Below are 14,888 nucleotides of genomic sequence, written 5' to 3'. Positions count from 1 at the left end.
GTCACTAGACAAGACAGGTCGTCAAATATTGTTTATGGAAAAAAAAAACTTTTTTTACAGAAGTTTCAAAGTCCAAAAGCTCAAAGCTCTGACCGATAAAGCTATCACAATACGCATGCGCGAAAACGAACTTTATTTACTAGGAAAAGTAGTAACATTATTACCTAGGCGTTTTGCAACCGCTCTCAAGTATATATAGGAGGAGCGCTCTTTGACTGTACATTCGCAGGTTCGACTCCTTGGATACCACACGTACTCGCAAAAATGAAACTGGTGAGTTTTATGTATCGGCGTTAATAATATTACTATATATTCATAAAAAATAAAATTGATATTTTTTTAATTTCAAAAAAAAATTGTAGGTTTTGTAAAAAAAACTTTTTATTTTGGTTTTTTTTAGTGTTTTTGAAAAAAATAAACATAATTAGGTATTATATAATATCTCCTTTTATTTAATACCTACTCATATTACTTACATTAAAAATTACATCGTGATTATATGAACTTCACTAACTTTTAAGACTATGTTGAAACAAAACATTGATATAATCTAGTATTGCATCTAATCAAAGATAACAAGTTATAATTATATCATCATGTAAAAAATTCAAACTTGGCTATCGGCTCTTCCACGCCCATAGTTATAGTGATATAGGTCATATATGCTTCCACTAACAATTTAAATAATATTAAGTACTTATTTATTTCAAAAAAAAAAAATTATCTTTATCACATTTAAAAATTTTCGGTGTTATCCAAAAAAAATGTAACCTTTCTTAAGAATTTGATATTTTTTTCTCAGAATCATAAATCTCGCTGTCATCTTAGAAATAATCCTCAATATATAATAAAAAACCAAAACCATGAGGAAACTTCACCTAAATCTAAAAAACAACTTATTAACAAATCTTCCTAAACTCCTCAACAACACAAAAAATCAACAGCCAAAATTTTTAAACAGAATTGCGTTATTCGAAAAGGTCGATTTTGACAGTAACGGAGACTTCCTTATAATCGTAACATTCTTACAAAATCTAGCTCAAAATAGAACAATAGCTCATCACATAAAATAGACTCATAAACGCCTAACCATATAATTAATAACTCTAATGAATAGGCATAAGTTTCATTATAAAATTAAATAATACTTATACCGGTTTTTACTTCAGTCAATTATTACATTAGGTTTAGCTTTCTTACATAACAAACTTGACATGTAGGAATGACAGATCATGCTTTAGGGGTTTTAGGCAATATGTTATATGACAGGTATCTAATTTTGCAACTGTGTGCGGTTTATTAATTGATTTAAGCTTTGATCATAGTGTAAAATGTATTTTAATGACTAGGGTGTGGTGCCGGTATAATATTAATATTTTGAAAGACTAACCAGAAATAGTTTCGGCCGCTTGAACATTGCGAAAACTATCGTCTAAATCTTAAAGCCAAGTTTTTATAAGATCTGTGGCAAAACTCAGTAATTATGTACCTACAGGCAGCATCAAATATTTTATGAAAGTCTATGTGGCCAAATATATCTCAACACACCTTTGTTCCCACGAAATAAAGATGTGTTGCGAATATAAATTATAAATACAAACTATTCGATTCTAACTATACCCTTAATTAGGCCGCACAGTACTAATGAAGATTAACACCATTAGAGCAATTTTGCATGACTCCGTCCTCTCTGAACTACCTTGCCTTTACCCCTCATTCGCAGAGAACTGTCACGCCCGAAATCGGAAATATATTATAAACCTATATAACAATCATAAGTGGACTTGTGCGATCTCCATGCCGATAACTGGCAGGAGATGGCACAGGATCGAGACAACTGGCGTGTACTCATGTCGGAGGCCAATACTCATTTTGGGTCGTTGTGCCATTAAGTAGTAGTAGTATAACAATCATAAGGATAAGTTTGCCTTAGTACTCCCTTAGTTAAATTAGGTTATGTAGTTGAATTGACTTGTGACCCGAGAGCTGGGTCATATCTAGCCATACAATGTGGCAATTCTGCCAGTCTTCTGGGCACGCTGCCAATAGACGGCGATTTGGTGCAAATTTTCTATTTATATTTCATTTATAAGCTTAGTTTTTAACTTCCTTAATGTAACTTTGCAATGTACCTATCTAGTTTTGTACACCAAAAGTGTTCATTACTAACCATGATTCCATTTTTCCCCCAGCTCCTGATCTCCGCTCTCCTCGGCGTGGCCGCCGCCGGCCTTGCCCCAGCCTACCCCGAGCAGTCCAACCGGCCCCAGGCCTCGTTCGAGAGGAACGCCAGGATCCTGGCCCTGGACTCCGATGTGAAGGAGGGCAACTTCAGATACAACTACGAGACCGAGAATGGAATTAAGGCTGAGGAACAGGGGCATGAGGTAAGCACATCACACATCACATTCGCATATCACACATAACATGTTTCATGGATGTATCACATAAGATACATGCAAAAACATTTTATAGTGTTTGTATCACATAAGATACATGTATGAAGAATATTTAATAGTGTTTTTTCAATAAACACGTTTAACACCAAATGTTAATGCAAAAATCTGAAATCCACAATTTTGTAACATTTTTTTAAGGATAGTCGTGTTCAAAAACGTAAAATTTTAATATTCATTTTTTTGAGTAGACATCTTATTGCAAACTGGATGTGGGTTGACACATCATTGCGTAACACGAGGAATCTAATAAAAGTGTTTAAATTATACCTAACGGGAAAAAGAAATTTACAGCAAGTATCTTAAGCGTATTTTGACGTCGTAAATAACGAAACAAGTATGAAGATTCAAGGTTATATTAGATAATAGTAGGCAGGTTTATCTATTAAAATATTTTAATCTCACGGGACACGGGGAATAGAATCGATTGACATCTTCCAAAAGTTCAAAAAAATCATTCAAGTAGCTACTTGCGTTTGGATCTTCTTCATGTAAGTTGGCCACTCCCTGGTATAGGCATTAAGTAACAAGTAGGTAACATACTAATTTAAGAAACCATACTGAGATTATCAAAAGCAACGCCGCGAATCATCCATCAAATGAACCCATTAGGTATTCAAGAATCGCCAATCGTGAAAGCTTGACATACGATGCAAAAAAAACCGGGCAAGTGCGAGTCGGACTCGCGCACGAAGGGTTCCGTACCGTAATGCAAAAAAAAAACAAAAAAACAAAAAAAAACGGTCACCCATCCAAGTACTGACCACTCCCGACGTTGCTTAACTTTGGTCAAAAATCACGTTTGTTGTATGGGAGCCCCATTTAAATCTTTATTTTATTCTGTTTTTAGTATTTGTTGTTATAGCGCCAACAGAAATACATCATCTGTGAAAATTTCAACTGTCTAGCTATCACGGTTCGTGAGATACAGCCTGGTGACAGACGGACGGACGGACGGACAGCGAAGTCTTAGTAATATTAGGGTCCCGTTTTACCCTTTGGGTACGGAACCCTAAAAAATTATCGGATGGTTGCAAGATCGTATAATGATATGACCGTACGGGGTTCAAGTTTGCGCAAGGCACTGATGAAACTTTCGGCAGGATGGATGTTGATTGAGATGATAATGATGGATTTGGGACATGATAAAATGACTTGGGTCAGTTGGGGTGTAATTAATTACGTTTGACCTACTTGGTTATTGGACGTAGAGCCACAGAATAAATAATAGTACTAAGTACAGAAGATTCACTCTCTAACCAAACGAGTCTGTCACGATCAGCACAGGTATGGCCGCTAGGTGGCGACAGCGCCACGCGCGGCTTATGGCAAACCCCAAAATTGGGGTCGAACGGATACACTTTTAGCTACCTGTAGCAAAGCGACGAAATCGCGGAGTGAGACACGCCTGGTAGAGTGAAATATAAACGATTCATGCAGTAGACAAAAAGCGGAAAATACAAATTGCAATAACTACGGAACTTCTTACTTATATGTAACAGTTTTGAATGGTTCACGGTTAGTTTCACTAGACTTATATCAACCGGGATATGGACCGCGTTTATCGTGAAATATCGGGAGCTCGAAAACACAAAAGGTAATCACGGTTCATATTCCGGTCGATATATGTAAGTCTACTTATAAATATGTAGGTATTTTAAATCTAGAAGATATCTAATTCGATATATCATTAAATATATAAATTTAGACGGGAAATTAATGAAATCGGCGGCAAATAATATTTCAAATGCAATGATAACCATTAACATTTAAATGACACGGCCCCCTTGGTAATTAACATGATGTTGATTAAAAGTGATAGTTTCAGTAGCAATCAACCTTCACATATACACGCTTGTACTAATGCATTTTGATCTAATTATCTATGTTCGTAAGCATCATCTTACAACTAGTAGCTCTGTGATAGATCTGTCGAGCAAAGCTTAAATTAAAACTGAATAATTGTATGACTCCGACATTTTGAAAGACAATCATCAATCATTGAACCTGGCTCACAAAATTTCACGAGAAACGGATAAGAATTCGCATTCGAGGCCTTCGCAAAAGCCCGGTCTATAAAGAAAGAATTTAATATAGGTACCTAGAAAAAGTCATCGTTAAAAATATAGAAACAGTTTTGAGAATGTAAATTACATTTGTTCTTTGGTCAAACTTTGCTCGTCAACCTCAAAATGGCTCATTTCAACACCCGACCACACTCCAATGTCAATCTCAGAGAGACGCATTAAACATAATCATTAAAAGTTTTATTCTAACTTTGAACGTGAAGTTTACCTGACACAAAGCTGTGTTTTAAATTACGTATCTCTTTGTTCTCTTATTATCCCGGAATAAATAATAGCGACATAGGTAAGTATATTCAAAACGAAGAAATCACTCATATCATTTGTTTTCAAGAAAAGTGAACTTCGAATTAAATTATGTCTTTCATCCTCAGAGCATTTAATAACTGGAGTCGCCTTTAAGAGCTTACCCTTTGCCGAAAAACTTGCACAATTCTGCAAACTTTTGTATGGACTGACATTTAGTACGTTACGTACAAGTCATGTAAAAATAGCAATATATTTGACGTCCCCTCCCCCGCAAAAATCAGCAGACTGTTTTGTAAAGAAAATGACAGCGATGACATCTTCAGTTACTAAATGCTTCTAAGCTTTCATCAAAATAATCAGTATCTGCGACGAAGTTGGTTTTGATGATATCGGTATCTACTTATTCAAATATCGTTTCGACTTTCGAAGTTGTAATTAATTATTAGAGACATTTAATGGGTATATTGATAAAAATAAAAGCACATCAAGCAATTAGCCTTTAAAGTTAAATGATATGCGGTCCTAATCACACCAATAAATCTATACTAGCGCTGCCATATTGACCTTTGTGTCTGCATTGGTCACTGCCCTTTACGAAGCACGGCAATCGCACGCAGGCTGCACTATATAGGTCATCTTGAACCGGATTTGATACACTATTTCAGTAACTATAGTCCTGTGGTCCACATGTGTAAATATTTCTGTTAAATAAAAAAAAAAGTTCAACGCGTAATGAAGTTCCTAGAAAAGTCTGCAGAGAATTTGACAGCACAAGAAGAATTTCGGTTTTCGCGGCACGGTAGCCCCTCAGATATTTGTGAGCGCCTTAACCGCTTCGATATATCTGATGGCGGTTATACTTCACGAAACAATAGCACATAAAGATGCTCAGAACTATATATTCTGCTACCGATTTGCAATACATTGTTCTAACCTTATGAAACAAGACACAAACTTTTTGTAACATAATTTTTTCCGGCGCTAACGCTATCTTAAATCATTCCCAAAGTGACAAAGAATGTAAATGCAAGTTCCTCGTACAGACAGCAACACTCTCTGTCCATCGGTGGACCTTATGCCTATTGTAATAAGGTTTACGAACTGTCAGTTAAAATGGTGCCATGGTACAATACTGACAAAGGTGAGAACTGCATTGTACCTACACAAAGGCATAGCCCTGTTGTTTGAAGGTCCTGAACTTTGGGTGACCGCCGACGTATTTGATGTAGAATCCTAGAGTATCAAGGGTACAATCTAAATGTTTTCCTGTTATGATTTGAAGAGCCAAAGGTTGAGTTTTCGAAATGTCATGGATGTCATGCATTTTTGTTGTGAAGTATGTAATTATGGATAAAGGTTTTCTTATGCAGCCTAAAGTTATTTGTTTTCTTTTATCAAATGCTATTACCTACATGATTTTATTACATAGGTACTTTGCCAAATATTGTACCTATATTTTGTTTAATTTTGTAATAGACCTAAATAATTATTAGTTTTTCGCGAAGCTACTAGTTACGGACAGTTTGAACCATTTTAAATATTATAATATGAAATAGTTTGGTAACATTTAAGATGAGATAGTCTAAGAGATAATTATGTTAAATCGTAGAATTCCCACATTTTCAGACATTTCATCACATTTATGTCAAATTAGACTACCTAACCTACTAAAAATTACTTTGTCTTTTCAGGCCGACGGTATCGAGTCCCAAGGTGGTTTCCAGTACACCGGCGACGACGGCCAGGTCTACTCCATCTCCTTCGCCGCCGGCCAGGGGGGCTTCCAGCCCCAGGGGGCCCACATCCCCACCGCTCCCCCCGTCCCTGAGGAGATCCTGAAGGCTCTGGAACAGAACGCTGCTGATGAAGCCGCCGGGATCATCGATGATGGTGAGTAGAGGTCTCCCTACAACCATTCCCATTTCAGGGAGGCTTCCAGCCCCAAGGCGCTCACATCCCCACCGCTCCCCCCGTCCCTGAGGAGATCCTGAAGGCTTTGGAACAGAACGCTGCTGATGAAGCCGCCGGTATCATCGATGATGGTGAGTACAGGTCTCCCTTACAACTATTCCCATCCCAGGGAGGCTTCCAGCCCGAGGGCGCCCACATCCCCACCGCTCCCCCCGACCCTGAGGAGATCCTGAAGGCTCTGGAACAGAACGCTGCTGATGAAGCCGCCGGTATCATCGATGATGGTGAGTACAGGTCTCCCCTACAACTATTCCCATCCCAGAGAGAATTTCAGTCCCAGGGTGCCCACATCTCCACCGCTCCCCCCGTCCCTGAGATCCTGAAGGCTCTGGAACAGAACGCTGCTGATGAGGCTGCCGGTATCATCGATGATGGTGAGTAGAGTAGAATACTTAGTAGCCGTTCTCATCTCTAGATCTTTTGGCTTTCTCACTCGTTTGGAAGGTCTCAAAAATCATAATCTTCTATAACACTTTAAGCTCTCGCGTTTTGTTCACATATTTACTTACACGAACGGGTCTACCGCGATATGATATTGCATAATCGCTGCAGTAATGTATTATCAAGAGAATTAACAGATAGAGCGGTCTCATCAATGCAGTTGCAGTTGAAACCCGAATGTCAACTTTACTTGATTTATTAGGCACTTTCTACTTCTTAGAAATCTCAGACATCCAGATTTACTAACAATGCATTTCCTTAAAAAATTGTATAATTCGCCTATTTCATCCTCGCTCAAAAGACACCGTCAGCGTCATTAATCATGTATTCATTTAATTACCTACTTCTTTCATATCAGACATTTACTGTTAAGAAAGGTGTCTTTACCAATGTCGAATGTCTTTATAGTACCTTTTTAATTAAACTATGAAAATTTCGGAATATCTCACACGTAAATTAAATTTCCTGGACTAAACTGGTAGCTCATATTTTCATGAAAATCTTAAATCATATGTTATTCTAAATACGACCTTAAAGCCTAATTACCTGTATCAAAATCTAACCTACAAACAACGTTAATAAAACGGCTGCAAAATTACCTGAGACAATTCTATTCGCTTAAAATTCAGGCGAATTTAATCCAGCATAATACTGGCCTCTGATCACTCATAATTGTTATGGATATCCAAGTCATACTATACTGGATTGCAAAAGATCTCTATGTCGTTCACTCAATTGGTCCGAACGTTTGGATAGCAATTTATGTGAACACACCTGTTGTACTGACCTTTCGATGTTTCACAATGACCCCTCACTCTAGATCTTGGGAAACAGTCCATTTGCTCTCCGTTCCTTAATGCTATACAATTAAAGGTGACATTGCCTTGTTAAATTGGAATTTCGAGAACCGTGTAAATGGTGGGATGGGAATTTGCGAAGGATAATGAGCGACTAACAATAGGTTAGTGAAGGTGTCTTAATAGATGTAAACGATTATAAAGGTGTAAAACATGACGTTTATGATAATGAGCTTTAGATAGAGGGACATTATAAACGTCATCATTTCACAGAAATTTGACATGAATGATGACATTGCCACAATTCGTCATTGCAAATACCTGCTTGATCCAACTAGTTTAATAGCTCAACGTTTCATGTCACACAGATTTTTTTAACAAAATTCAATTTTCAAATTCCAGGTCAGTACAAGCCCGAGCAACACGGCGCTGGCGCCGCTTTCGGTCACCAGCAGCAGGGCTTCGCGCATGCGCAAGCCAGCGCCGGCTACAGAGGCTAAATAACACCGTCTCACTCTAACTGTAAGGTTTCAACTACCAACCAAAACGCTGTCTCACTCTAAGTACAACAAAATAGCGACATACGTAGACAAAACAAAGATGGTGATAATAAATATACTGACGTAGAAACAATTGAAGTTAATAAAGAAGCAAAAGAAATTAAACACAAAGAAATAGTAACACACGAAGAAACAATTGAACTCAAATATAAAAATGAAAGTGATTGTGAAATATATGAAGTAATATGTTTCACAATTTCTTACACTCATACTAAAATACATATTGATAATAACGTTGAAATCGATGAAGACAAAAGTGGAATAGAGGCTGTTGAAGTGACGTCAAAAAGAACTAAACCAAACGAAATAATAAAAATCCTAAAAGACCTTTATTTATAGTTGGAAATTGAAGATTTCAAAATGGTGTTATGTAAAATCAAGCATAATGTTTTAAATTGGACGTCATTTCTATAGATTCTGTTTATAATTTTGTTACAATGGTTAATACTCTGATCTTAGCAATAATGACCATGATGATGTGGGTGAAATTATTTATTCTGTGAATAAAACGACATTTTTTATATAAGCATCTTTTTCATTTTTTGCCCTATTATTTAGCCTAGTCATAAAATCGAAGAACAATTCAATGGATAGCGGTAAAAACAAAGAAACGAATAATAACCTCGCAATGCCTAATAGGCCAATCAAATTAGATTATAATAATTAGATATATATTTCAATACTGAGTTTTAATTATGCGTATAGGAAAAAAATTGTGATTGTTTATGATGAAATTCAATTTGAATTTGTACACATACCTAAATTGCAAATATGACTAAATTATTTAAGTGCCTACCGTTAAATGTGCCTAGAGTTAGACAAAGAAAAGTCTGCAGCGATGTTAATAGCCCACGCAGTGCAAGCGTTATTTACACGTCATAATTATAAATAGAGGTTTGACGTTTAAAATAACAATTGCACTGCGTGGGCTATCAAGATCTCTGCAGACTTTTCTTGGTCTTATTTGGCTCCCAACTTAGAAATTTTAAATATTTCTTTCAATTATTATATTGTGGTAGATATGTTGATAAGCCGGTTTAAAGTAGATCACTACTAACATGTTATAACATTAAGTAATTGAATAATAAACTAAAATCTTAATCAAGTTTTTAAATAAGATTGTGATAAAGTTTTCATACACTGTTAAAGCCCTATTATCCAGTGCCATGGTATAATAATATTAATAATATACTTTGCCTGGTACTCTCGTCCAGTCTTTTCGGGGTCACGTGACTAACACAAGCCTACGTCATCATGCGACAGCGCTATATGATAATATGCGATAGCGCTATATAGCGGCCATGTTATTGTGACGTAGGCTTGTGTCACTCTGGGAAGAGACGACCATGTTTTATTAGACCATGTCCAGTGCGGAGAAACCTAGGCACATAACGGTAATCACGCCACAAATCTATGACCAGAGAGAATGCCAAGTTCGTCGTTTAAGAAGTAATTGCAGTCTTTGAAAGTATGGTAATACAGTGAGCATCAATAGCAAAAAGAATAGATAGTATAGAGGGGTCCTGTCATAGTAATTTTTTGTAGTCACAGTAAATTTACTGCCATCTATCGACACACGACTAAAACTCAAAATGAAAACGTATAAAATTATCAACAAAATGTATATATATGGATAAATAATTTTATTATTTTTATATCATTTTGATCCATGTTCATACACTATGTGTTAAAATTGTTAAATATGAAACGGTGTCGTCACGCCATCTAGCTGAGGATAGGCTAAAGGTGTGTGCGGCATCTATCCGAGAATGACGTTTTCTTGATTTCCGAGGCACGTTTTTTCCTTAGACTTTATTCATCTTATACGAAGTTACTTATGTCTTTGATCAATAGTAATGTCTCTAACTACGAGTCAAAAATATTTATTAATTTAACAAAACGAAATATGTATCTATATGAAGAACAATAAAGACTGTGACATACTTTTGAACGGGAACTGTAGAGATAGGAATAACTTTATTTGGAAAAGTATTCCAGGGTAGCAGATACTTTTGGCCCGTTGTTTCATCTGCTACTTACTAATATGTTGACTGTACCTATAAAAAGTAACGTACCAATTTTTAATTAAAAGGATAGACAATTGCAAAAAAAAGCTATTTGGGAAATTTTCGTTTTTGTAATTACCTAATCAACAAAATTAAATAGCATTTTTACTAAAAAATGGTTAATATCGAATAAGAGTACATAAATAATAATATGAAAATAAATAATAATAAAAGAAGAAAAGTTATAGAACAAATTCATCAAATCAAAAATCGAATTCTCCGAGTCCGACAGCGGCACAATAAACATACAATCCTGCAAAGATAAGACGTTCATAGTGCCGCTGCCACACTTCGTCGCTGCAGAGTCAGCTTAGACGGAGTTTATCTCATGTCGTGTAGATCAATATCTGTATCCAGTGTTAGGGTTGAAACTGGACTGGTGGCTGGTGGATCCAAAGCTAGATGATGATGATGATGACTGGTAGGAGGAGCTGAACCCTGACCCTGAGGAGCTGGAGCTCATTCCACCGCCATGCTTCGCTGCGTCGTATTTTCCTGAAACAGAGAAAAACATGAAAAATTCAAAAATTTATTCTGCAAGCAGGGCTCAAGGGCTTTTTCACAAAGACGGCCGCTTTTCCATACAAACGCAGTTCCCTTTTTCCTCTATGGATATTAATATTATCTGACGGCTCCTATGCTGCCCCCTATAGTTCATGCATGCCCCCTATAGGCGTTGCGTTCAAAGTTAAGAAGATATTGACATTATGTAAAATATTTTTACATAACTAATTTGCATATTAACCATAGCTATGCCCCTGCCTGCCTATGAACGTTTGACTTTTTTTTAGATTTTTTGATTATCGTAAAAACTAGGAGCGCAAAACAAATTTCATACAATTTTCTGAATGCTCCTGAGTCTTATAATAATATAATTTTCGAAAAAAATCAAGCAGAGCTGTGGTTAATATAACAAATTGTTTCATAATAATTTTCAATAATGTTAATATCCAGAGAGGAAAATGAGAAAAAGTCATTCTCGGATAGATGGAGCACACACCTTTAGCCTATTCTCGGCTAGATGGCGTGACGACACCGTTTCATATTTAACAATTTTAACACATAGATATCAGTGAATGAACATGGGTCAAAATGATATAAAAATAATAAAATCATTTATCCATATATATTAATTTTTTTGATAATTTTATACGTGTTTATTTTGAGTTATAGTCGTGTGTCGATAGATGGCAGTAAATTTACTGTGATTACAACATTTACTATGACAGGACCCATCTATACCATCTATTCTTTTTGATACTACGATGCATGTTTTGACTAAGTTCAAAAGATGTCGCTGTTGTGCTTATAAATCTCCAAATTAGAAACTTCTTTGTACGTTTGTACTGTGCACTATCGCATAGTTCTCGCTATTTCTCACAGATGGCGCTAAAAACCATAGATATAGAATAAGTAGTAAGTACGTAAGTAAATGTTCATGTTGTTTATAGTATTCCATTTGTTTTACTTTTAATATAAAAACATACCTACGTCTTGCCATGGTAAGGAATTACCGTAAGTTAGTGATGCTTGCAACTCTAGGAGAGTCCTTTGCGCTTTTCTGACCCTATATAATTTGATGGTAAGACCGTCCTGGAGATGCATTTGTCCATAGGCTACGGTAGCCGCTTAGCGTCAGCTGGCCGTATCCTTGTTTGCCATTAAAAAAACTTCACGATATGAAACTTAACTTACCGTCGTCAAAAATGCCAGCAGCCTCATCCTTAGCGTTCTGCTGAAGGGCCAACAGTATAGCCTCAGGGGTGGGGGGAGCCACGGGTAAGTGCGCCCCCTGGGGCTTGTAGCCCCCCTCTCCGGCCGTGTACGTGATGGTGTAGGTGATGCCATCGTCCCCTTTGTACGAGTAGCCGCCTTGGGATTGGCCAGCATTGTTGGATTCTTCAGCCCTGATGCCGTTGGAGGTCTCAAAGCTGTAGTGGAAACCTGGAACATACGGACAGTGGCGTTCAAAAGTGCATGGATAGATGTCAACCGTAATGCCTTCATATTACGGTTGAAACATCTCCATGCACTTTTGATCGGCAGTGTACATATTGGTGTACTGCCTACCAAGAAAATATGAAAATAAGTACCGTGAACTGACCTAAACATTGGTACCCACAAAGTTACAATAAAAAAAAAACTGATTATTTACTACACCTGCATGGGCATGACATGACCTTACTTTAAAACTTATTTTTAACCGACTTCCAAATCTTAAAAGGAAGAGGTTATCAATTCGGTTGTATGTTTTTTTTTATTCATTATTGACTTACCAGATTCCGCAACTTCTGTGTCGTGCTCCAAGATATCAGCATTCTTCTCCGTCTCCTGCTGCGGAAGTCTGTTCCTGGGGACTGCTGCCCTGGAGATACTGGTATCCTTAGAGCTGGAACTCTGGTAGTTGCTAAAGCTGCCCTGGCTCTGGAAGTATCCTTGGCCTTGGGCAGGTAGTTTCAGTGCTCACTTACCAGATTCGCCAACTTCCGTATCCTGTTTCAAGATGTCAGCATTTTTTTCAGCCGCATGCTGCGGGCGTGTGTTCCCAGTGCCTCCAGAGGAACTCTGGAAGTTACCGAAGCTGCCCTGGCTCTGGAAGTTTCCTTGGTCTTGGGACGAAGGATAGTTTCAGTGCTAACTTACCAGATTCGCCAACTTCCGTATCCTGTTTCAAGATGGCAGCATTTTTCTCATCCGCCTGCTGCGGGCGTGTGTTCCCAGTATTTCCAGAGGAACTCTGGAAGTTTCCGAAGCCGCCCTGGCTCTGGGAACTGCCCTGGCTTTGGCTTTGGGACGGAAGGTAGCTCCGGGATGGCAGCTGGGCGGTGGAACTGAGGGCGACGAGCGCCAGGAGTGTGAGGTGGAACTGGAAGTTGAATTTAGAATTAGTCGTTGTGTGCGTCACACGTTACGCTACGGGTAAAGACAGGGCCTACCGCGAACCACGTCCGACTTGTTGCCTCTCTGTCGCACTTGTAATACGTACGTAAGTGTGACAGGGAGACAACACGTCGAACGTGGTTCGCGGTAGACCCTCAGGACGCTAAGCTAAACATTTCGTACATTGATCTGCCATGCCACAGTGCGAGCGGGAAAGCAATATAATGATGCACGTGCGATAGATATAGGAAAAAGCGGGTCAATGTATTTAAGAAATTCTTCGTGCTTAGCCTCCTTGCTATCGCATTTTATATGGTATGTTAGGGATGGCCAGGGGGCGCCATAAGCCTTCAGTAAGAAGTGCATATACTTGGAACAAATCGACCTATGCCACTGTGGCCCGGTGGCCGAATGGCACAGGCACCTGCCGCGATAGCAGAGGACGCTGGTTGGATGCAGCCTGGGGCACTGGAGGCCTTGGTCACTTTTTCTTAGTATATGACATTTATTTCAGATTATAACAATTTTACCACTGTCTTTCGCATTTATTTTTAATGTCTACGCTTCCGCGTTTAAATGGAGTTACACAAAGTCCTACTTAAAACACTTACTAAATACATGATTGTAATCGAAGCACAACGGATGACACCTAGAATCGAACTGTGCCCGATGACCCTATTGGGGCACTTTTATACGGTTTCGAAATTACCCTTATTACGCTAAAACGGACCTCTGGAACCTTGGTACTAATGTAATGAGAGAATGCTGTAATTGCGAGCCAGTTACAGTGTGCGACAGAAAGGTTCCGATACGATTTAATTATAATATGGGCCCGATTCGGATTATGAAATAGACATCTATTAGACATCTTTTAGACATCACCAAGATACGATAACGATATGTTTAAGACCTAACCTGTCAAATTTGACATTTGCGCGATTCTGGAGATACTCTTGAACGATTTCCACAGGATATGACTTAGAGATCTAATTCACATCTAATCTTACTCTATCTAACGCAAAAGTGACATTGGTTGCCCGAATTGCGCTGCAAAAGAGAACTAGTTGATATCTAAACTATAACGTATCTAGAATGGATCTAGTAAGTGTCGTATCTTGTGAATATCTTGAAGTTCGAATACGGCAGTATGTCACGAATAGTCGTCGAGGCCCAAAAGTGCGACTTAAAATCATCATCATCAATATTTAAGAGCTTATGCTCTTGTCGGTGGAGTAATCACCACTCTTCTTTTTGCTGGGCCAGCCTTTGAACTTCCTCGTACAACACGAACAGAAACTCTATCTTTTATTTGCCTGTGATATGTGAGCCTGGGCCTTCCTCTGCCTTTTTTCCCCTCAATCTTGCCCTCCAGGTTGTTTAAAAA

The 14,888-nt window shown here is 38.0% G+C and overlaps 2 protein-coding genes across 2 annotated transcripts; one reads left to right on the top strand and one right to left on the bottom strand.

Moving 5' to 3' along the window:
- The first annotated feature begins 211 nt into the window (after nt 1-211).
- Nucleotides 212-9,084, top strand: LOC134671735 (cuticle protein 3-like). Its single transcript, XM_063529560.1, has 4 exons — nt 212-273; nt 2,193-2,387; nt 6,481-6,679; nt 8,401-9,084. The coding sequence occupies exons 1-4, from the start codon at nt 265-267 to the stop codon at nt 8,496-8,498; spliced, it is 501 nt and encodes a 166-aa protein (XP_063385630.1). The 5' UTR covers nt 212-264; the 3' UTR covers nt 8,499-9,084.
- Nucleotides 9,085-10,964: 1,880 nt separating this feature from the next.
- LOC134672151 (pupal cuticle protein 27-like) lies at nt 10,965-14,311 on the bottom strand. Its single transcript, XM_063530055.1, has 5 exons — nt 14,116-14,311; nt 13,396-13,490; nt 13,096-13,223; nt 12,320-12,568; nt 10,965-11,119 (listed from the first exon to the last, which is right to left on the bottom strand). Exons 1-5 carry the CDS (start codon nt 14,122-14,124, stop codon nt 10,965-10,967), a joined length of 636 nt encoding a protein of 211 aa, XP_063386125.1. The 5' UTR covers nt 14,125-14,311.
- Nucleotides 14,312-14,888: the final 577 nt, after the last annotated feature.

The sequence above is a fragment of the Cydia fagiglandana genome, chromosome 16 (genome assembly GCF_963556715.1).
Source record: "Cydia fagiglandana chromosome 16, ilCydFagi1.1, whole genome shotgun sequence".
In the NCBI taxonomy this organism is placed as follows: Eukaryota; Metazoa; Arthropoda; class Insecta; order Lepidoptera; family Tortricidae; genus Cydia; species Cydia fagiglandana.
This window is presented reverse-complemented; position numbering and strand designations above follow the sequence as displayed.

Coding starts and splice junctions, on each gene's coding strand:
- LOC134672151 (XM_063530055.1), bottom strand. Junction 12,569..13,095: donor TACGGAAGTTGGCGAATCTG/GTAAGTGAGCAC, acceptor CGTATGTTCCAG/GTTTCCACTACAGCTTTGAG. Junction 11,120..12,319: donor TGCTGGCATTTTTGACGACG/GTAAGTTAAGTT, acceptor TCTCTGTTTCAG/GAAAATACGACGCAGCGAAG.
- LOC134671735 (XM_063529560.1), top strand. Junction 2,388..6,480: donor CTGAGGAACAGGGGCATGAG/GTAAGCACATCA, acceptor TTGTCTTTTCAG/GCCGACGGTATCGAGTCCCA. Junction 6,680..8,400: donor CGCCGGGATCATCGATGATG/GTGAGTAGAGGT, acceptor TTCAAATTCCAG/GTCAGTACAAGCCCGAGCAA.